Source organism: Tympanuchus pallidicinctus, unplaced genomic scaffold (assembly GCF_026119805.1).
Source record: "Tympanuchus pallidicinctus isolate F22 unplaced genomic scaffold, pur_lepc_1.0 scaffold15, whole genome shotgun sequence".
NCBI classification, from domain to species: Eukaryota; Metazoa; Chordata; class Aves; order Galliformes; family Phasianidae; genus Tympanuchus; species Tympanuchus pallidicinctus.
This window is the reverse complement of record NW_026294669.1, coordinates 23,374,640-23,397,669: the sequence shown is the minus strand read 5'-3', so window position 1 is coordinate 23,397,669 and position 23,030 is coordinate 23,374,640. Positions and strand designations below refer to the sequence as shown.

General features: G+C 43.4%; 2 protein-coding genes across 12 annotated transcripts in view; one reads left to right on the top strand and one right to left on the bottom strand.

Annotated features, from left to right (window-relative positions):
- Positions 1 to 360: 360 nt before the first annotated feature.
- IDH1 (isocitrate dehydrogenase (NADP(+)) 1) lies at positions 361 to 13,044 on the bottom strand. The gene is made up of 9 exons (XM_052676062.1): positions 12,929 to 13,044; positions 10,516 to 10,643; positions 8,650 to 8,941; positions 7,020 to 7,125; positions 4,372 to 4,549; positions 3,768 to 3,919; positions 2,649 to 2,789; positions 1,771 to 1,933; positions 361 to 1,293 (listed from the first exon to the last, which is right to left on the bottom strand). Exons 2-9 carry the CDS (start codon positions 10,635 to 10,637, stop codon positions 1,200 to 1,202), a joined length of 1,248 nt encoding a protein of 415 aa, XP_052532022.1. The 5' UTR covers positions 10,638 to 10,643; positions 12,929 to 13,044; the 3' UTR covers positions 361 to 1,199.
- A 356-nt stretch (positions 13,045 to 13,400) lies between these two features.
- PIKFYVE (phosphoinositide kinase, FYVE-type zinc finger containing) overlaps positions 13,401 to 23,030 on the top strand; it is a 60,182-nt gene continuing 50,552 nt past the window's right edge. For 3 of the 11 annotated variants that reach the window (XM_052676040.1, XM_052676038.1, XM_052676035.1), the window contains exons 1-5: positions 13,454 to 13,468; positions 13,888 to 13,983; positions 15,246 to 15,427; positions 16,855 to 17,034; positions 22,355 to 22,473. In XM_052676040.1, coding sequence (XP_052532000.1) covers positions 15,256 to 15,427; positions 16,855 to 17,034; positions 22,355 to 22,473 — 471 coding nt within the window. In that variant the 5' untranslated portion in view covers positions 13,454 to 13,468; positions 13,888 to 13,983; positions 15,246 to 15,255. Of the gene's footprint in view, positions 13,469 to 13,751; positions 13,861 to 13,887; positions 13,984 to 15,245; positions 15,428 to 16,854; positions 17,035 to 20,200; positions 20,279 to 21,399; positions 21,534 to 22,354; positions 22,474 to 23,030 lie in introns of those variants that run through there. The other 8 variants (XM_052676041.1, XM_052676039.1, XM_052676046.1 and 5 more) reach the window with 7 other exon arrangements.

Sequence of the window (23,030 nt, the reverse complement as noted above, 5' to 3'; positions counted from 1 at the left end):
GCTGGGCTGGCTGCTCACCTCCTCGAAGGACCCCAGTGTTATACCTACACCTGCACGGAGCTGCCAACCTGTACTTGCTGAAGTGTTCCCATAGTTCACAAAAAGTATCAAGGGAAGTGATAGGTTCAAATTCTTGTGCTCTGCCTGATGCTTACCATCACAGGGCAGCTGACACATTACCACAAGCCACCACACATTAAAACAGTGCTCTGAGAAGGTAGAGAATTTACTTCACATTTACATAGTGTTCCTACTCTCTGGCCCAGTATGCACTGGACTGCACTGAAAGGCACCTAGTTCTGTTTCTGAGGCAGAATTTCACTGCTGCTCCTAATCACATAAGGGAAACACAGACACAAAGAATGTTATCTGGCTTTTATTTCAGTCTGAACTAAACTATTCTTCAAAAAAAAAAAAAAAAAAAAAGGATGGAATAGTTCTTCACAGTCATAAGCTGACTTGCTGTATCACAGTAAGTGTATGCGATACCCCAGACAACTAGAGAAACATTCTGCACCTTAATGAATTGCAAGGAAGGGGGAAGACAACAGTTCCTATGATTCACATCCAGTCAGGAGGAATATATCTAAATGCACAGCCTGCATTTAGGATACTGCTGAAGTTTTATTAGGCTTTTAGCCTATAGGGTTTATTTCCAGCATTTACTAAGTGCTTCTTCTCAGATGCCAATTTTGACTTAACAAATTCCTTGTTATCAAGATGTTGTGCTGTAGCTGGCCCTAAAAGGAACATTAAGAAAGGGGCTGTAATAGAGCTGTCACAATTCTGTGAGCTCATTTATACTCAGTGGACAGTACTGAAGCAATAAAGACGTTTCTGATTTCTCAGATCTGTTGGAGAGTAAGTCACTCCTGGTTTGACCAGAGATGTGACGCAGACTAGCTTTCAGTTTGAGAAGAAGGAAATTGTAATAAGGTTGTAAGAGAAGAACCTCAAGTTTGCTCAGAATGACATAAGGAATCTAGGCCCACGGTGAGCTTGAATACTATTACATTCAGCTGCTTAGCAAAGTGAGACCTAGCCTGGCAGCTCAAGAGGTGTAAGAAAAAAGTATATTTTAAAAGTTTGTATGTTCATGTTTGTCTAGTATTTGAAATGTTACACAATGGTGATGTGGTGCCACATCAACTGCAGTTTAAGTGGGAATTTCTTAGCAGATCTCAAGTAGAACCCAAGCCTTAAAGTTTGGGCAGAGAGGCCAGCTTCCCCTTCAGGTTTGCAGCAAGCTTGTCCATGAATTCAAAGGTGCTCAGGTAGTCAGAACGTGTGACACTGAGGGAGGAAAAAAACAAGGCAGACATTAGTTGTCATGCTATTCAATTCTCAAAGTGGGAGAAGACTGCTCAAGGAGGTTTGAGCCCTGCCTCTGAAACCACCACAATCAGCCATTTATCATCTTGTGAAAAGGACCCAGAAAAGAAAGAGCCAGGTGAGGTAGATCTCCATCCTCATGAACAGGCAGCGAAAGTTCTGACTGATGTACCCAGCCTGCAAGGAACTTCTTTACACTTTTATTTCTCCTCTGCCAAGCATTTGTCACAGTAGCAAGGACAGAAGAGCACAGACTAAGGTACTTGGTGCAGATAACATTTCACAACCCGTTGTAGAGCACTGGCTACAGGAGAGCACTGCTCTGTGACCAAACCAGCACCATATACACTAAAGTAACTTTCCAACAAACATTTTTCCAGGAAAACCAAGTAAGCAAGTCCCTGCCGAGCGTAACTGATTTACACTTCATGCACTTACTTAGGTAGGCCTTTGATACAAGCAGCAAGGTCCTTTGTCATGAAACCTGATTCAATGGTCTCAATGCACACTTCTTCCAGGGCAGTTGCAAAGGTCTTGAGGCTAGTGTTGTTGTCCAACTTAGCTCTGTGAGCTAATCCTCTTGTCCACGCAAAGATGGAGGCTGAGAAAGAACACTAGATTACTCTGTTCCTTCTAGGATTCTCCTGTGTTGTACTAAACTGAGGTAGTACAGTAAGTATACATTTTAACAATAATGCTGAAAACAGAAAAAAAGTTAGGTGTTTTCTTTCCCACAGCAGACTTCCTATTTTCAGGTAGGCATAACTGATATTTTGTGCAGCTCTAAAGAAAAGCAAAACTTAAACTACTCCATGACTTCTGAAAAATTCTCTTTGTGTCTGCCACTTTATTTTGTTCCTCCCCAAGTCAGAAAGACCTGTAGTGGGACTCTGATTACACAGCAAGCTGTCCTTATGACAGAAGGGTGCCTCTTCTTTCTAATAATACAATAAATCTTTTTCTCACACGCCATTCTAAGTGAATTTATACTTAAAGTACAGTTGGATAGGTGGCTGTTTTTTTGGACTATAAGAGAGGGGGTAAAATAAAAAGCTACCAATCCAAACCATAAGGCCAGCGTGGCTATAAATCCATCACTTGCAGAAGAATGACAACACATCTCATAGGGTAGACTGTATGAAAATTATTGCTTGCACTCCATGCCAGCCTGATTTTGCTCCGAGTGTCTCTGTGAAAGACAAGTACATTATGAACTACCAGTGTGAACTACTCTGTGGTGCTAGGTTCTCCAGAAAGGGTATGAATTCTTACTCCAAACCTGCACTTTTACGTGTAGAGATCTCTGAAGGGCTCACCAATGGGGTTAGTGGAGGTTTCTTGGCCTTTCTGGTGCATGCGGTAGTGACGAGTAACCGTGCCATGTGCAGCTTCTGCTTCAACAGTCTTGCCGTCAGGGCAGATCAGCACGCTGGTCATCATGCCCAGAGAGCCATAACCTACATGAATACATAGATCAGTCTTCTAAACAGAGCCCTCATCTAAATTCCCCTTATTTCTGCCATGAGAGAGCTTTGTGAACTCTGCTGCAAGCATTCTTGAACACCAGAGCTGCTGCAACTAACTGGCTAGTTCTGAAACTTCAAAATAACAACTCACACGAGCAGTGCTGCTGAACCACAAGGTACAGATGTGTAGATATTCTGTCCCATTTCAAGAACATCAATATTTCCACCTAACTTGTTGGATTTATTTATTTTTTTTTAATTTTTGAGAGCAGAGAATCCTAAGGGCAAGTAGCGTTGGGCTGCCAGTTTGTACCTCACCAGGAGGGGATAAGAAACAAACAGATTCCAAGTCAGCATCTGCATCAGTGAAAGGAACGGTCAGCTGGCAGAACTGGACATTCGTGCCCCCTCTACCCTGCAAGTTTCAGAGATCTGTGTGTTTGAAGGCTTCTTTGTGCAGCAATCCAACACATCTTTGTTCTGTGAGAGGCAACTGACTGGTCTTAAGAAAGAACATTTCACATAAAGCCAAATCATGCCCTGTGGGTTTCTTCATCTCTATTTGTTCTGGCATCAGGCAGTTTGATTACACAGGATTTTGGTCAAGCGCTACAAATCTGTAAATTTTAACACATGACAGCTAGCTTTAGGACTTCAATTTTTTCTTGCTTATCTGTTTAGCACCAGTTTTCTCACCACTGATCAACCATTACAACGGAAAGGCTGTTGGTTATATTGCTATCTGGTGAAGGAGTACAATTAAATATGTGATCTACATTCAATGGAACTTCTCATCAAAATGAAATCAAATTATGTGCCTGCTTGGTAGCTCCGTGACTGGGCACAGGTATGAAATATAACTTCTGAGACCCATCACCATCTCTTGGCAATACAATAAGACATGACAGAACACTATAAGAAACTGCTATTGAGCTTACTTAAGCATAGCAGAGGAAACTTCTCATATACCTTGAGCAACAGAGTCAGACTGCACATCCCCATCATAGTTCTTGCAGGCCCAGACAAAGCCTCCTTCAGATTTCAGGGCCTGTGCAACCATATCATCAATGAGCCTATGTTCATACCAGATCTTCTTGGCTTCAAACTGGGATTTGTATTCTCTGGAAAACAAAAATCGGAACACTGATATATAGATGAAAACAGGATGCACGGTTTGTGCGAGTAAGTGTGCCAAGTGAGGTGTATGGAGATGAGATAAAAAAAAAACAACACAAAAACACAAAATCCAGAAGAATTTTCATAATTTTTGCTCTTTTCTTCTTCCTCAATTGTCACAGCCAATGCAAATCTATTCAGAGAACCCATACAGAATCTGTGGCTCTCTATTAGTAGAGATGAACAACATAGCCAGATGTTGTAAAGCCTTACGTACTGTGTCCTGTGGGACAATGGAAATTACGACAGAAAAGGTGTACGGCCCTCCTGAAGGGTGTTTGCCATTACTGCCAAGAGTCTGAAAATACTGAATTAACTGCAAAAGTTCACAAGACTTGACATGTTTCTGCTGCAGACTGATGCACTGTGGTAGGAAGTACACAACCACCACAGTTACCTGTCATAGATCTCTTGGAAGATGTCTTTAAAGCGGCCATCATATCTCTTCAGGATGGTATTCTTGGTGCTCATGTACAGGGGCCAGCCTTTAGACAGCGCCATTTGGAAGGAACTATGAGCAAAATCCTTGATAGACTGGTCAAGATTGTACATTCCCATGGCTACACCTCCACAGCCTGTTAGCAAAAGAACAGACAGAATTCGACTAGGTTTAGTTTCGGTTAAGGGTTTGCTAGCCTTTTCATAGCATACTCTGGCAGTTAGACTGGCATTACTTCCAGGTGTCTTGATATGCTTTTCATTTTCAGACTGATTCTTTCAGGGAAAGATTCACTTTGCCCTACCAGCTCAAAGCTGGAACAGTCCTATAATACATGGATACGTAAGGTGTTTTTGTTTTACAGCTAAGTACATCTTCACACCTAATACCCCTAAGAAGTTTCTACCTAATCCGCATTTAAGAAGCAAAACTGACAGGAGTGAACATGTTTGAATTTCTACTAATGGGATAAATAGTAACAAGTATTTTTCACTGAAGCAGCAAGCAGCAGCTTGGAAGAAGAGGTTCAGTCAAAGCTAAAAATGGGTTTCTTCATGTTATGCTCCTTGTGCCTTCAGACTTCCATCATGTTGCAGAACTAGCTCTAGCAATGAGAGCCTGCTTTGTCTAAATATTTCCTACATCTCTTCATTGCATGTGTCTGGCATACCCTGCAGCTCTGATTCCACTTGCTCGAGCTCCCTTCCAGCAAGTTGTGTGAAGAACTTTGCCCTTATCTAAGTGCAAGGTAAAGTCTTGAGAAGGCTCTGAAGAACTATCAATATTCACATAACTTATATAATATTATGCAGACGTGTAAGAAGCACACATAAATTTACTGACCAGTTTATTTTGGGGAAAATTAACATTCAGATCATTTAAAATGCTGGAGGTGGCTAGAAGTAGGATGTAGGACTTCATAGTAAAGCTATTTGTGTTTGTAGTGAAAAGCAGATCTACTCTTCGTTTCAAACACGTCACTACCACCACTGCTGTAATTTGTTGCACCTTCATCAGTGATCTTCACTCTGGAAACACTCCACATTTGTTTCATTTCAGAAAAAAACAACAAAATATAACCATTCCTATAGCCATTATCCTTACCTCCAGATAATTACTATATGAATATGCATGCAAGAGAAAGAAGGGAAAAGCCAGAGATTTATCTGCTTGCAATGATAGCAAGGTCACTGAAGTTGGTATTGGCATGGAATGGAACTCTTGTTACTAATGAAAATACACATTGTTCCCCTGCTTCCCTTAGTGAGTCAAGGGCAGAACAAGGTCTGATCATCTACTAAGACTGTTCTCAGGAGACATGGTTTCACACGTAGCTACAGCAACAGCTGTTAAGTTTTATTCAAATACTTATTTACATGTAAAGAAAAAGCTTTTTCAACCCTACTGTGAACTCAGATTTCTTGAATCAGTATCAAATTTGAAGACATCTTCAGAAACAGCAAAAGCTTCCCTTACGGACTGTGGAGATGTACTGGCACACAGCGATCTGCTGTCTCTGGTACTACCTTGCTTTCTGATGCTACGCATCAGGACAGTGAGTCAGACTGACAGCTAGGACTGCCAGATTTCTTCAGTACAAGCTCACCAGTCACCTATCAAATGAGAACATATTAGAACTGGCAGCAAAGCAGGTGAATTCTGTGTAAAAGGCTGTACAGCAAGAAATGCTAGATATCTGATTTCCTGTGAGCAAGAATGCCAGAGAAATCAACTGCATTAAGTAATAGAGCAGTTCCCAAACCAAATACATATGAACTGCTAATCTGTGTGGTCTATATAGATGTATTAGGTCACCGTAGCTAGAAATAAAGCACTGCCTGCTCATGTACACGGGTTACCATCAAGCTTTAAATCCTGAACCTTCTGACCATTAACAGACAAAACGGATAACCGATGTAAAGTTCCCTTGGTTCTGTCCCTACATAAACATCCTGGTTTCTGTAAGGGTGTTTGTAATTCTTTAATTGTTTTATGCAACACAGCCCAGCACAGTCAGAACTCCTCTTTCCAAGCCTACCATTACCTGCATCAGGAAAGCAGTACTGCCAGGACACAAATACCTTTCTGAATGCATATATGAAAACAGTTATAGCCTACACAGACAGGAGTACTCTTGTCAAATTTTCTACCTAGTTTGGGAGTATTAGTATCAGTTCTCATTTTCATTGAGGAAGACTGCTTAATAACGATACAATGTATGAAAGCTATACAGAGCACAGCAAGATGAACTACAGCCAGGAAAAATCATATCTGGATTGCTCAAATATAGTTCCCCTCAGGTCAAGCACTGTTTAGATAGCAAGTTCCCCTCTGAACAGAGGGAAGGGCATGCATGTCACTACCAGAGTCATCATACAAGGAACAAGGACCAGCCTAGTATGACTGCATATTTGAAGTGCTGCATTGATCCCAGGAGAGTTTCAAGTAACTTTAAGTACTTCCAAACAGATGAAAAAGACCCAGGCCTTCTCCATCCTTTACCTCCCAAAGAGATACTGTACCATCAGATAGATCTGATTAATAATTCAAAGTTGAATTAAACTAAGAAATATCAGTTCCAAGCAAAACTTAGAAATAGTACCTACTTTCAAAGTTATGGACCAGATAGGTGACTGGTTTGCCTCCATCTCCTGGAGTGTAGGTCATCTCTACTTTCCCAGGCCCAGGTACCACAAAATCGGTTGCTCTGTACTGTTAAAAAAAAATTGCCACAATAATTTTATGATAGTTTTATTTATCTATTTAATTTTTATTTATTTAGGAGGACAGAACTATGAAGATAATCCAGGATAGGATAAGGTGCAGAGATGCATTTACAATAAATAAATCTGCTGAATACATTCTGTTTACACTGGCCATGTGATCCCTGGATTATCTTACTGGAGAGGCAAGAGCTAAGTACTGAAGAGTCTGCCTGTGTCAGAAATGATTATTCCCTTTCATGGGAAAATACTTGCAGATTCTTGGGCTCCATCAACAGGATGAGCATATATTTTTGCAGATGCACAAAAGTTTTAATGCCAAGTATTCAGAGTGCTTTGTGGCTTCTGAGTAGAAAGCTTTCCCTTCCCTCCCTCCAAGACATTCATATCACAACCACTGATCTCATGAATAAGGCTAAATTCTAGAGGATCTTAACAAAAGCCACTACTTCTATCCATTGTGGTGCAGATTAGCCTTCCAGATGTCATAAGAATTTGGTGTTCTATAAATTGTTACACATTTTCTGAACTGTCCTGAACAGTACTGTTACATTTCCTTGAAGTCTGTCATCTTTTTCCAAGTAGTTTCTTTCCTATTGAGAGAATCTGTTCCTTAAGGTGTTCTGAAGTTACAAACGTATCTTGCTAATATGGCCTGTACTTTATTCCTTTTGTTTTAATCTTGTACTTTGGCATGGTTTTAATCCTCCCCCCTCAATTCACTGTTAATTATTATTTGACCTTCTCAGTTGTTAAATACTACTAAAGATGCTGGGCCACATTCTCTCCACCCCGAATCGATCCTTATTATTTTACCATCCCATCCCAGCTAATATTACAATTCTTCCTCAGTTCTGGATTTACTCATTCCTTTAAGCAGTCACTCTTCTCGAAAGACTCTCCTTTCATATTTGGTTGCTTTGCAGGGCATCATTACCCAGGGAGCAGTATAGCTGGTATTTGTTCTCTAGAATGCCCAGAGACAACTACACTGAGTGCTACATGATCATTTCCCATGGCCCTGTACTACCTCCACCAATGGCAGTTTCTCTGCTTCATTCCACAGCCTGATGTGTCCATTACGAACACCATGCAGGAGTGCTGTCTAAATCTCAACTGTTGATATCAAGTTTAGAGGACAGATCCAAGTTCAAAAAAGTAAGAAAAAACACCACCCACACACCAAGGCAACTTTCCTCACTTTCAGAAATTGCTCATGTCTGCTTTTGCTATGAACAACATTTGAGGAGGATTCTGCAGAATCGAGGAAAACAACTTAGAGGAGCGAGTTCACCCCCACGTTTCTGTAAAGCCCCATCTAATCTAAGCACAGCTCATAAATACCATTTATACAATTGCAGTGTTTAAGGAACAAAGGCATAAAACGGGCTCTCCCACTCCTTGCCAGATGCTGCACAAAGCACTAGTGAGTACCTACTTTCCAGGTGAGAGTCCTAGTTCAGGACAAAGTCTGTTCAGATAAATAAGAGAGGTAAGCACTGAAGTGACTCACTTGATCCCCGTAAGCATGACGGCCAATGACGATGGGTTTCACCCATCCAGACACCAATCGGGGGATGTTCTTGCAGATAATAGCCTCCCTGAAGACTGTTCCACCTAGGATGTTTCTAATGGTCCCGTTAGGAGACTTCCACATCTGCTTCAACTTGAACTCTTCTACTCTTTTCTCATCAGGAGTGATGGTGGCACACTTGATGCCAACATGATATTTCTTTATGGCTTCAGCAGCTTCCACAGTCACTTTATCATTTGTAGCATCACGATGCTCAATGCCCAAGTCATAGCTGTAACAAACCCACAAACAGTCAGAATTGCCCAGGGCACTGGTTCACATCCAATAGGAAAGAAACCAGAGCCCATAATTCCAGCACTCTGCCATAACTGAAGTTATTCCTCTCCTACTCCAGCAGCATCCTCACTAATAGAACACACAGGCTCATATACTGATATTTCAACAGTGGGAAGGTACCCAAAGCACAGCTTCAGTTTATTGGCTGAGCCTATCTTCCAGCACAGGACACAGCCTGCACCTTTGCTTTCTCTTTTGATTTTCCTGGCAATGGAACTTCCCGCCTGGTTTTCTCATGGTATGGAACAGCACAATCCCCAAGTGAATATGGGCCTTTATTTTAAGTCTCTTGAACTGAGGGTTTCTGCTTCCTTACTTTACTGAAGTACACAAAGCAACACCAGGCTTCAAATTGAAAACTGCTTTGCCAATGAATCCACAATCCTGCTCCGGCAGCACAACTGCCAATAGTCTCCCTCAAGCACTCAGGGGAAGCACATTTCCTACACTCACTGTTTTAACAGCTTTCTGAGACTGCCCAGCGTGGGACAGCCCTGAAGCACAGCCAGCTCTGCATGAATCTAGCCATTGTGCTGGCTCAGCTAGGGGTCTGCATCGTCTCCTCCTACCCTTCTTTGAAAATAGATGTCCTCCAGACTGCGCATATATATTGTGCTGCTGAGTTCCTGTTTGTCTGCGTCTCAACAGTAGCAAGGAGAAAGCATGATGTAGGTGGCATACAAATAACTTCAAGAGCAGGGTACAAGGTCAGACCTGTGGGTTTAATAATGGCAGCTACCACGGAAGTCCCCTTTCCACACAGAAGAGAGCAACACTGCTGGATATTTATCTAATAATTAAAACTTACTGGCTAGAAAGGAAAGGAACTGTTTGTTCTGCTTGACCAGATGCTACATACAGCACGTTCCTTTTGCCATACCAGCTACTAGTATTTGCTTTTCCCAGAAGGGAGTGTAGAGCACAGCCTAGACTCAGGGAACAGTTGCAACAGTTAGCTTACACTGCCAGCAGCACAGGTCAAGCTTTGAGGAAATATGTCAGAGTTTGTGCCCTACAACCACACGTTCACCTTCTGGGCAGGTCTTCAGAGATGGAAAGAAGCTCTAGACCTGCTCAGAGTTCACAGGTGCTAGGCTTCAAACCAGGGAATGGCTGAAATAACCAATGATCCTAATTCTTTAGGCTGCAGGAAGCCATGCAGACTGCCCAGGGACTGGAAAATGAAGATAGAAGAAAATGCAAACCATGACTGTGAGGGATCTTCTTGTTAAGCATTCACTGCTAACTGCTGTGAAGAATCCCCAGAGGGACTACCAGGGGAGAGTTAACCAAAGTACCTTCACCATGAGCCTACATTTTTCACAGTACTTAGTGAGATTGGTCCTTGAGGTAACAGCAAGGAGTCAGCCTTGAATGTTACTGGTATGAAAAGGGCAAGTTAGCCTCTCCACGTAAGTGCTGGAGGAGCAATAAATGAAACTTGAGCAATGCTTAATGATACATGCAAATTGCAGTACCAATTGGTTGGATGTCACAAAGAGCAATTACCTGTGCAAATCCAGATCTACATAAGGAAAAATCAGCTTTTCTTTAATTAATTCCCAGATGACCCGTGTCATTTCATCTCCTTGCATCTCCACAACAGACCCTCCATGGATTTTTTTAGACATCTTGATCTGCAGTAAAAAAAAAAGTCCTAAGTTAAAAACTACCAACACATGTATTCTGCATTTTTAAAACACAATTAGAGATACTAACATTGCATACATAACCACTCCTGAAGTCTAAAACACAAACAAAAAAAACCACAACACCACCAAAGCAAAAAACAAACCTAAGTAGTATTGTTCTTAGAATCCCAGCTCCCAGAGAGATCTGGGGACAAAGTAAAAGGTTAACAGTTGAGATTTAAGGGCAGGAACTTAATTCAGAGCTTGAATCATGGTTTTTAAGGAATTTTGAAAGCATGATCAAACTCTTTCCACCCAAATTTCCCACCAGTAGATGGGCACTTTTAGAGACTTCATCAGCTCTAGTCCAGTTGCCTGTTTTTCCTATTAAAAAAAAAAATGCAGGTTGACATTTATTATAATGACAGCTCAGACTGCTGGCACTAAAATCAGCACATCAGATTCTTAATAGATTCCTTCTCCAGGGAAGAAGGAAGCAGGGACACACTGACAGTATCTTCTTCTGGCAAGTTTTGCTTCAGTTGCATGTAGAAAACAAATGTGTCCAGTATTTATTTGACCAGAAGTTTCCCAAGATATTTATTCAGCCTTTAAAAAAAAAAAAAAAAAAAAAGCCACTGAACTCTACCCCTCCTTTTGTACTTTGCTCCTTGATAAAAACAACAAAAAAAAAAAACACACCCCGCAATCCACTCAACTTCTCTAATACAGTGCTCTGCTTTTTTTTTTTTTTTTTTTTTTTTTTTTTTAATTATCCAGTTCCTTGGTCTCAACTCTAATTATGCAAGAGCTATGACTTGGCATTTTCTTTCCCCCCAAGACAGTCCAGTTCTTGTACGTAGCTGCTGGGATAGTACAGTGAGACACCAAGCCCTTGTGCCTGAAATTACAGTCTAACAGACACTGAGCTCCATGAATGGCTTTACCTAGATGAACAGGCTCAGTGTTCAGTAAATCACAACCTTGTTTGACCCAATTTAACATGAGCACATAACATTGAAAAGTGAACCGTCAGGCACTTCTATCCTAAATCTTGTCTCATACGAGGTCTTTCTAGTTCTCAAGAGAAAGTTTAACATCATTTGATCACACTGCATTTATACTCAGTTTACTTATACAAGCGTTTTGGGCCCACTTTCCAGGAACAGCAATGTAAATGAAGACTGTCTCACAGTCCTATAGCCCAGGCACAGGTCATTAGCCAGGAGCCTCTAGTTTGGCTTTTAGCACTCACACAGCCCGAGGAATTTTGGTCATTCATTTAAGCCACAGCCCCACCCACCATTACTCATTTTGTGGTTTGGTCCTCACTTAAACAAGATCAGACAACCTCAGTCTTCTCACAGCAATAGGTTTTGCAAAACTAGCTTAAGAACTCTGCAGCGGTGTTGGCATGAGGGAAAACAAAGATGCGCCTCCACTGAGATATATCCTCCTGGAACAGTGGAACAGATGCTTCCCTGGGAGCTGACAGCACCCTGGAGGTCTCCCTGGTCACAGCCTCAGTGCCCTTCTTCTCTCAGTGGCATGGCCAGCTTGCCAACAGGTGAGCTTCCCTAAAGAATTCCTTTGGACTTTCTTCTTCTGGCACCTTTTCACTTTGATTTTGCACTCCACAGAGATGCCAAAGGTTAGCAAGGGGCCTACAAGAACCTCCTTCCACACTTAACTCAAGCTGTTTAAAGCTTCGGCGAATCCTAACCACTCCTTGGTTTGCAGTCGCTAATTAACTATTGCGACACCTCGCAGCACAGCCGTACAGGAGCTCTCCGGCTCGGGCCCGCCCGTAGCGAACAGCAGTGCCTCCAGCCCACCGCCCCTGCTCCCACCCCGCCCATGACAGCCCGCCGCAGCCGCGCCCGAGCCCAGCCCAGCCCCGGGCCGCAGCACGGAGCGGGCCGTCAGCAGACAAGCATAGAGGGCTGCGGGGGCCCCAGGCGAGCCGTCAAGGCACCGGGTACTGCATGATGGCGAAGGGAGGAGCCCCGCACCACAGAGCGGCTCCGAGGAGCCGGCAGCCAGCGGCAGATGGAAGCGCTCAGAGGCACCCCGATAGAAAAGGGACCTTTCTCACAAAAAAAAAAAAAAAAACCAAAAACAAACAAACAAAAAAAAAAAACAAAAAAACCCCACCACGTTAAAGAGCAATAACAAACGACTAGCCCCAGCCCAGCCAGAAACCCGGCCCGCAGAGAACACCGCACCGGAGGACAGAAGGACAAAGGCACGGCCGCGGCCCGCCCGCCGCAGGCAGGGCTACGTAGCGTTACCTGCCAACACCGCGCTCCGCCGCTCAGCACACTGAGGGGCCGGGCCCTGCGCGGAGCACTTTATGGGGCCGCGCCCCCGCCCCCCTCCGGCCCCTCCCGAGCCCTCCTTCTCGCCGACCGGCGCCTTCCCCGCCCTCTCGCAGTGAGTGGCGGCGCGACGAGGCGGTGGAAGGGGAGGTGCCGAGGCCCGGGCGCTCCGGGGGCGGGAAACGCGCTTCGCTCGGACCGGGGGGCGCCCTGCGCTGAGGGGAGCGGCGGGCGCAGCTGGGAGCGGGGAGGAGCGCCGTGAGAACGCACCCGCCCTATCGCGCTGCGGGCGGCGGTCCCGAGTGCACCCGCGGGGCGGGTCCCGCTAGGAGGCCGCCCCGCCCAACGGCCGCCGGCGGCTGGTGGATGAGCGCGGGGCCTCGATTAGCGACGCCTCGGTCCGGTCGGCGGGCGATTGTACGTGGCTGCGGGCGAGCGGGCGAGCGGGCGGGGCGGGGAGAGGCGGTGCCCGCAGCCGCGGCCTGCGCCCGGCCCGGTACCCGCGGGCGGCAGGTGAGGGTCGCGTGGTTCCGCGCGGTATCTGGGCCGCTGTTGGCGCGTGAGGCCCCTCGGCGAGATCCCGCGCTTCGCTTCTGAGCGCCGTGTCCAAACGCGCTTGGCCCCGGGGGCTGCCTCGGTGCCGGCAGGTTCCCTCCCTGTCCCGCGCCCCTGCTGGCGCTCTGCCGGCGGGCAGCGCGTGGTCACTGGCGGCGTCGCAGCTGAAACGGCCTTCAGCGTGTTCGCCGCCGCCTCTCTGTGCAGAGCCGCGCGCGCGTCTGCTTTGTGCCGCCGCCCGGTCCGTGCCTCCCGCCGCGCGGAGCCGGGTGCCCGCGGGGTCACCGCTGAGGATCGCGCTCCTCCCGCCGGCTTTAGGAGGCTGCTACTGCCGCCGTAGAAGCAAGCAGGTTGTTTTGCTTCTCTTTTTCTCGAAGGTGAAGTTTATTTTCCAAACCCGTGTATGTGTTACGTGCGTCTACCAGAACTCGCTTGTTCTCCTGCCCTGCCAGGCCGCAGCCGACTGCTGTGAGGTGAATTGGGCGGCCGTGGGACTGCCGTTTGGTTCTGTAAGGGTGCTTTGATTTGGTGCTGTGGGCAGGAGCACAGGCACCTCGTGCGTGCACTGCTCAGAATGGAAATTAGCATTAGGAGTCATATGAGTGACTTAGATATATTTTCTGTTGTGTGTTTGTTGTGGGAGCAGCCATGCATGTAGTGCAGCCTGTTAGCATGCTCGGTGTCGTGCAGAAAAAATGGGGGTTGTTAGTGGGAGTTTTGGAAACTTAGATGAAAGTGTTCCAGACATCAAAATGGGTATATGCTGTAGGAAATAGCTGTGGGAACTGTGACTTCTGGAAGGAGCACTCATCGGCTGCCAAGCAGGAAATCGGCTGTTAAACGGTTTTGATCCTGGGCAGAGATAAAGGGGGTCAGCTGGTCACATCAGCTCCCTGTGTTGTGGCTGTCAGATGTTTCCCAAAGTCTTGCTTAAGCAAAGATGAAGGAAGTAAGTAACTTAGCTTGTACGAATAGCATTACCAAAGTGGAAGATTTCAGGGGTCTGTTGGATGGATGAAAGCTTTGATATACAGCAAGTGGGGTCAAGAAGTATTACTTTTTTATCACAGCCCCCCCCCCTTTCCTTCTACTCTTCAAAACAAGGAAGTTTGCAGGTGTTAGATATGGCAGCAAATAGAACACAGCTTGGGTTGTTGTGCATGCGATTCTGCATTGTACCGCAAAGGGAAGGAAATTGTATGCCACCAAACAGTCTTTCCATCCTGCTTTAATGTACATTTCATTGTATTTCCCATTCTGAAGTTAACCTGGCCAGAAAAAGAAATGTATCTCATGCTTGCTGAGGTATACCAGTTTAGTCGTTATGAGGGCTGCAGATGTCACAGTGTTAATGCTTTCTCTTTTTTTTGTCTGAAGTTGAAACTTATCTGCATGCATTTGAGACTGCATTTGAAAAACTCAAATGAGTCAAATCCCATAAAGCGATAACCAGAACGTGTTGTCAGGCTCTGTGGATGTTTGCTTTCTTAATCTTGTTGCTGAGTCTTTAGCTAGCAGCTTTGAATTGCTACCTCTTGTGGTGCTGCTGTCTTGTCACTGACCAGAGAGGGGACTTGGACCCCTAATCCTGGCCCTCTGACCTGTGCTAACAGCAGCGAATATGGTAGGAGGTGTTGAACATTTCCCTCAGCATTTGAGTCACCTCTTTTTTGGTTGACTAAAGAGATCTGCTTCACCACTTTGTGTATAATGTGTGTTGCTGAACTCTTTTCAGGGTACGTGAAATGGCAGCAGATGACAAACGGTCTCCAACACTGGATTCTACCAGTGATCTACCTCGTTCTCCTAGCAGTCCATCTCATCTCACTCACTTCAAACCCCTGACTCCTGACCAGGATGAGCCTCCTTTTAAATCAGCCTACAGCTCTTTTGTAAATCTCTTCCGTTTCAGCAAGGGTAAGTGCTTGGGAGAACATGTTTACCTGTGTCTTGTGCTGTCTGTTTTATTAAAGGTCTCTCCTGTCACATAAACCCGTGGAAACACCTCTGAACATAAGAGTACAATGTATGACCCCAGTGGATGGTGAGTCAGTCTTTTGTACGGGATGTTACATCTTGCTCTTGGTTGACATTGTAGAGCTTTGCCGTGGGAGAAGATAGCCAACATCTTGCACCTGAGCTCTGTGGCTGCCTGTGAAGGTCAGAGACAAGCCAGTCAGCAGACAAAAATGCACAAAGCTTCTTATCTGGCTGTCTGAGTGTCCCTTGCCTGTATTAAGTTTTCAGGGCCAAAAACAGCGGTAACCATTTGCCAGCTTATGTAAGTGAAATATCTGCTTGCCTTTCCAAAGCAATTTCTTATTCCAGACTTCTTCCGCTCCTCATCTGCCTCCATACCTTTGTTTGGGTGGCAGGCAGTGGAGCTGCAAAGAAGCACTGTATTTATAGCAAGTCCATTCTTAACTTGTCTGACTTAGGTGCTCTTCATCAAGCGTTGTGAAGGTTTTGTATATTAGAATGCTGTAGTTGATGCTGGCCTTTGTGCTGTGTCTATAGGAAACATTTATTGTTAGGCAAGCTCTTAGAGACCTGTGTGAGTTCCTGGTTTTGGTTTCTGGAAGAACCTTGCATAGAATAGTGGAAGAATGCACCTGAATGCATCCTGCAAAACCTACCTTTGTCTTTGCTGGAGATGGCAGCCCAGTCAGCTGCTTTTGTTTTATCTGTTCATTTTCCAGGTCTGTGAAGCATACTTTCTGAGGAAAGGGAGCCAAGATAGGTTTTTGCATAAGCAAGCTGATCTGTTCAGTTTTCTTAGGCAGGATGAAAAATAATTGCTTGATATGACTGCTGTTAGTTTGTACAGTAGAATATCACCTGTCCTAATTAATTTATTGAAAGGAACTGAGATTTGGTCAATATTGGTTTAGTTTGTTTGGCTCTGGCAAATGTAGCTGGCGTCAGCAAAGTACTGTTTTGAAAAAATGTCTGTGAACCAGCAGACAAGATGGGCGTGTTACTGGAATCATTGAGAACCTGTCTATGCTTGATCCTCTGACGGAGAAGGGTGGTTTATTACAGACTGTTCTAACTTTAAAGGGACCACAGTACTGGCTGCTAACATAACTGAAAATCTCCTCTGAGGGCAGAAGCTGATAATAAAGGGTAGCCATTCCATGTTAGAAATAGTTCCTGCTCGCTGGTTTTTTTAAAACACTTTTCACATCGGGGGTGTTTCTAAACTGATGTTTTTATGGCACTTTTCGGACTAAAAAATCATGTTTTGTTATGTATAATAATGATCCAAATGAGTGTTTTGCATATTCTGTTGATTTTCTCCATTGTATCTGAATAGTTGTTTTTTTGCTTTTTGTCAACTCCAGATGATGGCAGGCTTTCATCCCCAGCGGAGAGAGCAGAAGCAGCACAGGCTGATTCACAGGCACTGAGCAGCAGCTGGTCCAGTCCTCAGCATCCCCCCAGGGCTCAGTCTCTGAGGTCACCAGTTACGTACAAAAAACAACTAACTGGTGAGCTGCAAAGGCGATCTTCCTCAACCCTAGGTAATTGCATCTCTTTATGCTACATGGGAATTGTACCAGCCAGTCTGAGTTGCTTTGGAATGAGGTGAAAGGAGGCGAACAGGGGATTCGTTGTATTGTTATTCCAAGTACTTTTCAGAAAATTAATATGTATTCTTGGGTTTGGGTGAAAGTATGCTTAGAAATAAGAGTTCCATCAGGAAGGAAATAAAACAAGACCAAACTGAACTTGCTGACTTCTTGAAGAAATTTCTGCAATACATGGTGCTGAGTGGCCTGACTCAGGATAGGCCATCTTGTGCATCTGCTCCTAACCTTGGTGCTGTAACAAACATGAGCTATGTAATTCAAGTAAAAGCCTACAGGTTGGGTGGAGAGGCTTTGCAGGGCTTTTTCAGGTCCACGTTGCTGTATTTGAGGATGGAGAAATCTTTGCCTTTTCCCTCCCCTCAAATCAGGCTTTACTTTTTTTTCTAGAGACAAGCTTTAGTAAATCAATTCTCATGCTTTATTGTCTTAAGAGGTACTGAATGTACAGATCTTTGAGGTTTTCCAAATATGGAGCAGAAGAGAATTTAACTTCTGCCATTGCAGCTAATGCTGGATTGAAGAAAAAAAATCTTATGAATTGTTCTCCTAACTAAAAAGAATCGTGAACTTATTTGTAATTCTTACTGCAGGTATTATTACTTGCTCAGACACCCAAGTATGAAAGTAAGTGATGTGATTTACACAAACGCCTTGATTTGTAGTTCAGTGCACCTACTTTGCTCAGTGTCAGTGAGGTGTCTGATCTAGCTGGGTTTTCTTGTAACATTGCATCTGCAAGTTTTGAGTGTTTTTTTAGCCCTGGCCTCTATTCTGAAGAGAATCTTCTGAACAGCAGGGATGAGCATAAGCGGGAGAGCGGTTAAGTCCTTCACCAGCGTCTCCCTAGTCTACTTGAGTTTAAATATTATGTCAATTTTAAGCAAACTGAAGTGAGTAAATAAATAAAAGACTTGGAGCAAGGCTGCTGGTGGCTCTAAACAGTGATGGAATGTAATTGCTTCTGATGATGCTGACTCCTACCCTTCATTTATCCATTAGCTTGTACTGTCCGCACGGGAGATATTTTTGTTCTCAGGAGCTGTGCTGTCTGGCAACGGCAAGTTCAAGACAAGAAGGAATGGTGGCTTTTGTAGGAAAGTGTCTAGTATCAAATGTGTGGGATTGCAGTTGTGTTTCCTTCAGGACTGCTACATCAAAACATTATTTTGGCATGTAATGGCATTTGTGAAAATAGGAGGAAATGCTGGTTATCAGGTTTAGGTCAAAGATACTCAGTGGATATGGCAGAAAAGCCAGTACTGAGGGTCTGCGCTGACTTGTGGCTTCCCTCTAGGGCATAGATGTGCAACCTTTTGGCTTGTCTGGAGTGCATTTAGTGAACAGAAATCATCTTGGGCCACATATACCTAAGTTGCTCCAAAAGTAACGCCTCCTTTTTATTTTCATGGAAATGACAATGTATACAAATAGCACGATAATACTATTTGATAGTGCAAATTTCCAGCTACCAAACGCTGTTTTTTTTCAACATAGCTACCACCATTAGCTATGCATTTTCACTAGTAATGAACAAGAGCCTGCCTGACGTGCTCATAAATCTGCACCAGCAAAGGTGACCCACTGTCACCACTACTGAAGCACACCATCCACTGCATCTCTATGCTCATATTCACTGTTTGGTCTCCATAAATGTTCACAAACATCAATGAATGTCAGTGGGTGGCATTTTTTCTCATGGAAGATTTCAGAGACACCCTTTTCTTCATGTGCATTTCCATGTGAGGCACCATTTTGTCAGGCTGCGCCCCTCTGCTGGTGTCTGTCACGCAGCAACAAAATGCAGTGGAGTATTGATGAGAAGGTTCAACTTCTACTGCCATACCACCAGCATTCACCCCTAATGTTGTAGACCAACGTAATAAAATAGGAGTCACTGCTTTCAGAGCAGCCTTCACAAAATATACGGTATTGTTAATATAGAAGTAATGAAACATTTCAATGTAAAATAATTTTCTTAAACCGTTAAACAAAGAAGAGAGAAACAAACCCATAAAAACTATTGGGATATTTGGCCTTATTTCTGTGAAACTTGCGCACCGGTCGGGTTCAGTAGCAGTGGTTGCAATTCTTAGTGAGGTCTCAAGGTTCAGGGATTTTTGGTGAAATTTCTCTCTTCCTGTACTTCATCACTGACAATAATTGTTCAAAATGTGTGTAATTCCAAAAAGCAATGGCATGAGTAAGGTGTGATTGTGAAGCAAAAGGTATTTTTCTCTGCTGAGATGGGAGTTATCAAAGTTATCAGATTTTTGACTTGATTGGACGTGCCTGCTCTGGAGTAACGTGCTGCACCCTTTATTGGCAGTTCAACTGAAGAAATTGAACTGCTGTTACTGAAACAAAGCTGGCTATACTGGAGTGTGTGTGTGTGTGTGTGTGTGTGTGTGTGTGTGTGTGTGTGTACTACGTGTGTGCTGCCAGCTGAGTGCTTTCAAAGTGTTTGATTGAACCTAAGTAGTCTGGCACTGAGATGATGTCGCTGCTATCAAATCCAGTTTAAGGAGAATTAGATGCACTTTAGATGACCAATTGGAGAGGGAGCATTGGTAGTAAAAGTGATTCTAACTTGTTACCTGAGCAGCACAACAGGCTGTTGGTGCTACAAGATTATAGCAGACTGACAGTTAAGAAGGAAGGCAGAGGAGCTTTGTAGACATGAAAAAGGGACAGCAATCATATGAGGAGGAAGAAGGCCTAAGGAAATTATGTAGTGGCTATTAGGAAGCATGAAGAGCATGACCTATTATCAGAGCATCTTTTTCCTTGAAAAAGGCTTTGGAGAATGACATGCTTTGCATCTTCCTCAAGTCACTGGATTAGAGGTGTTCAAGCTGTTACAGTGATCTTGAATGTGAAACTGTGTGTTTTGGCCAGGAAAACTAGAAAGCAGTTCATGTTGTATTACCAAAACTGTGGTGTTCTTGGTAGGTGTATGGGAACTGCTGAGCCACGGCCTGCACCTCTGATTGATCACCTGAGGCGAGCCATGAGTCAGCCAGAGGAGCACAGGGGAAGGCAATTCACCTGCGCTGCTGGAAGGGGTGGAGCCTGGCTCCCACCCTCCTAGACCTATTTAAGAGCTGGCTACCAGTGGGGAAGGATCTCTTCTGGAGATCTTCTCTGCTGGTGTTTTGTGAGTGAGCCCAGGATAGGGGTAAGCCTTCTATTTATTGTCTTTTGTTATCATAGTCTGCTTTGCCTAACTCTTGTTTATTTTGTGATTATAGCGTCCTAACATTCTTTGATTATACAGTAGGGTTCTTTGTTTATTGTTGAAACTGTGAAGTTCTACATCCGATGTTAGTGTTTGGTCAGTTCAGCAAACCTCTGTGAATTGAGCTTAGGAGAACATGTGAGCTTAGTTGGTGGTTATAGCTGGAATAGTATTCTATATTTCTAGTGATCACAGTCCACATTCAGATCATAGATCAGTAAGATGAGGCAGAAAACACTGTATTTCAGAGGATGTGTAGATTTTGCTGCTATGAATACATGTAGGAAGGATGAGGGTTGCTGTTGAAATGTGAGGTTTTATTTTTTTTTTGTCTCGTGGAGTTAATTTTTAACTTACGGAGCACAAATGGCTTAGAAATAAGTCAAATTGGAAGTCAGCATGGGGTTCATTTGGCATACAGAGTCTGTGTTCAGGAGCTGTGTGGATGGGAAAGAAATAGAAAGAAAACGCAGTTGCTGCTGTGTAAGTTTGTACTGGTAAAAAGACTTCAATGTTTGTGGAAGTGAAGGTGATCTAATGATGTATCTACTGCTGATGGCACGTTTTTTGTAATGCAGATGACAACCTTTTGACGTTGCTTTGCATAATACAGAAAACAGCCTTTAAGTAACAAGAGGCCCAGAGAGGGTTAATATGTGATATTTCCTTAGCATAGTGTATGTTCATAATTTAGCAATCACTTACCTTATAAGGTTTGTGGTTAATTGGGCAGGAGACCTCATAATAATTTCCTGAAAAAGTCACTTAAATCATCCTAGAAAAACTTAGTTCTGTTAGAAAGCAGCTTTTAAATAATTTCCAAGTGGCTAGCCACTGGATTTAAGTACTCAGATCTCGTTAAAGTGATCCATTATGTATTCTGTGTTGTACAGAGGTCATGACATGCACATACAATTAACTTAATTAGCTAAAAATATCTACTGAGAACCTGAAGAGAAAGCATGGAATCTTGCAGTTTTAATCACATTGCTCTAAGGGTTTTGATCTCCTGCACACAGAGGCACAGCTGAGTTCTCGCTGCAGTGCAACAGTTAACAGCCTTCTGCTGGTGCTGTCAGAATTCCTGCTGACATCAGTGGTCTCTAAAGCTGTAAACAAAAAGCAGCCATGTCTGTTTTTCCTGTACTGAGGGAATCAGATTAAAATGCTAGTCAGATGGAGAGCAGCGAAGCTGGTAAGAAACTTTTAAACTATTCAAAAAAAAAAAAGAGTTTTTGCAGAAAGGTGACTCTGACATCTTGGTTAAATACTGTCTGCACATAGTGTTGGTTAAGCACTATCTGCAGATCCTTTTTGGAGAGAAAGACCCAGATTGTAACTAGTACAGTAACAAATTCAAAGCAGTCTAGCATTTTACAGGGAAGAAATAAACTGTATAACATTCTCATTCAGTAGTCTCTTTACTGTAGTCAAATAAGAATGCTTGTACAAGTTCTCAGCAGCTTGACTTTTTTTTTTTTTTTTTTTTTTTGGTAGAATATGTAACTTCTGAACAAATTTTATTGTGAGTTACTGAATGTAATAGAAACTGAGTTACGGAGTTCTTAGACTTGTTGCAGTCATTTGTAAGTAAGCTAAGCTTAAGCCATTGACTCATATCAGTCCTAGAAGGAAGGTAACAATTTTTGCAATTATTTTGTGAGTATTTATATCCTAGAAGGCATTCTAAGGCAAGGCTTCACAGTTTTCTAAAATGATATTACAAGGTTAATATAGTGAACTGAAAATTATTTCTGTAAAAGATGTTGTAGTTCTCAGAATTTAAATGGGTTTTTGTAAACACTTAGAAAATATCATTTAAAATGCCAAAGTAAGCTGTCAGACATCAAAAGCTCATTTTGGAGGAGAGGAGCGTAAGGGTAAGAAATGATGCACACTGTAACTTTGTGAAGTGCCTATTCATGCAAACATTTCTCTCTCCAGTAGGGTTTCGTGTTGCTGTGTAAATGTGGTGGTGCCATGGAGTAAGTGTTATTACTCTGCCTTCCTTTGCAGACAATCGAAGGAAAGTGGAACCTCCTCTGGGAGGTCATGATCCTCGAACAGCAGTTCAGTTAAGAAGCCTCAGCACTGTCTTAAAACGCCTCAAAGAAATCATGGAAGGGAAGAGCCAGGTACTTTTGAGGGGTTTGTATGACAAAGCATCTAGAAACTGGGCTGTGTACTGAGTTCCTTGATCTTCATTTTTTTTTTTTTTATATATCGTGAAGATTTTTTCAGATGTTCGATAGATGAGCGAATGAACTGAGAACTCATTGTGTGAGTGCATGGGAAATCATTTAAATTGATGACAGAGGTCATGTCAGAGGTCTGTAATGGTTGTTCATTTTGTTGAGCCTAAACTAGATGTTCTCATTTATCACTGCTTCCCATTTCTGTATTACCTTATCTAGTATTACCTGGTTATTTTCTTCCTTGAAGGCACTCCTTGGGGAGGAGAAACACATTGCCTGTGAGAAAGAGTACAAGGGATTTCTAGGGATGAATTAAATCTGTTTACTGTGGTAATGACTGTTCAGCAACATTTACTTGAAAGTCTTGTTCTGTTAACCATTTTGATTCAACTGACTGGTGGCTGCTATTAATGTGCTGCTTTTGCTTCCCTCTGCTGTTTTGGATGAGGCCTTTAATGGGAGGATCTAGTCAGGAGAAGAAACCACAACTATTTATA

What these genes read in the sequence shown, in the direction of transcription:
- IDH1 (XM_052676062.1), bottom strand. Translation starts at nt 10,637, where the DNA reads ATGTCTAAAAAAATCCATGGAGGGTCTGTTGTGGAGATGCAAGGAGAT. An exon ending in GTAGATCTGGATTTGCACAG is followed by an intron (nt 8,942 to 10,515) that starts GTAATTGCTCTT and finishes GGTTTGTTACAG; the next exon opens with CTATGACTTGGGCATTGAGC. An exon ending in AACCTCCACTAACCCCATTG is followed by an intron (nt 1,934 to 2,648) that starts GTGAGCCCTTCA and finishes GTTCTTTCTCAG; the next exon opens with CCTCCATCTTTGCGTGGACA.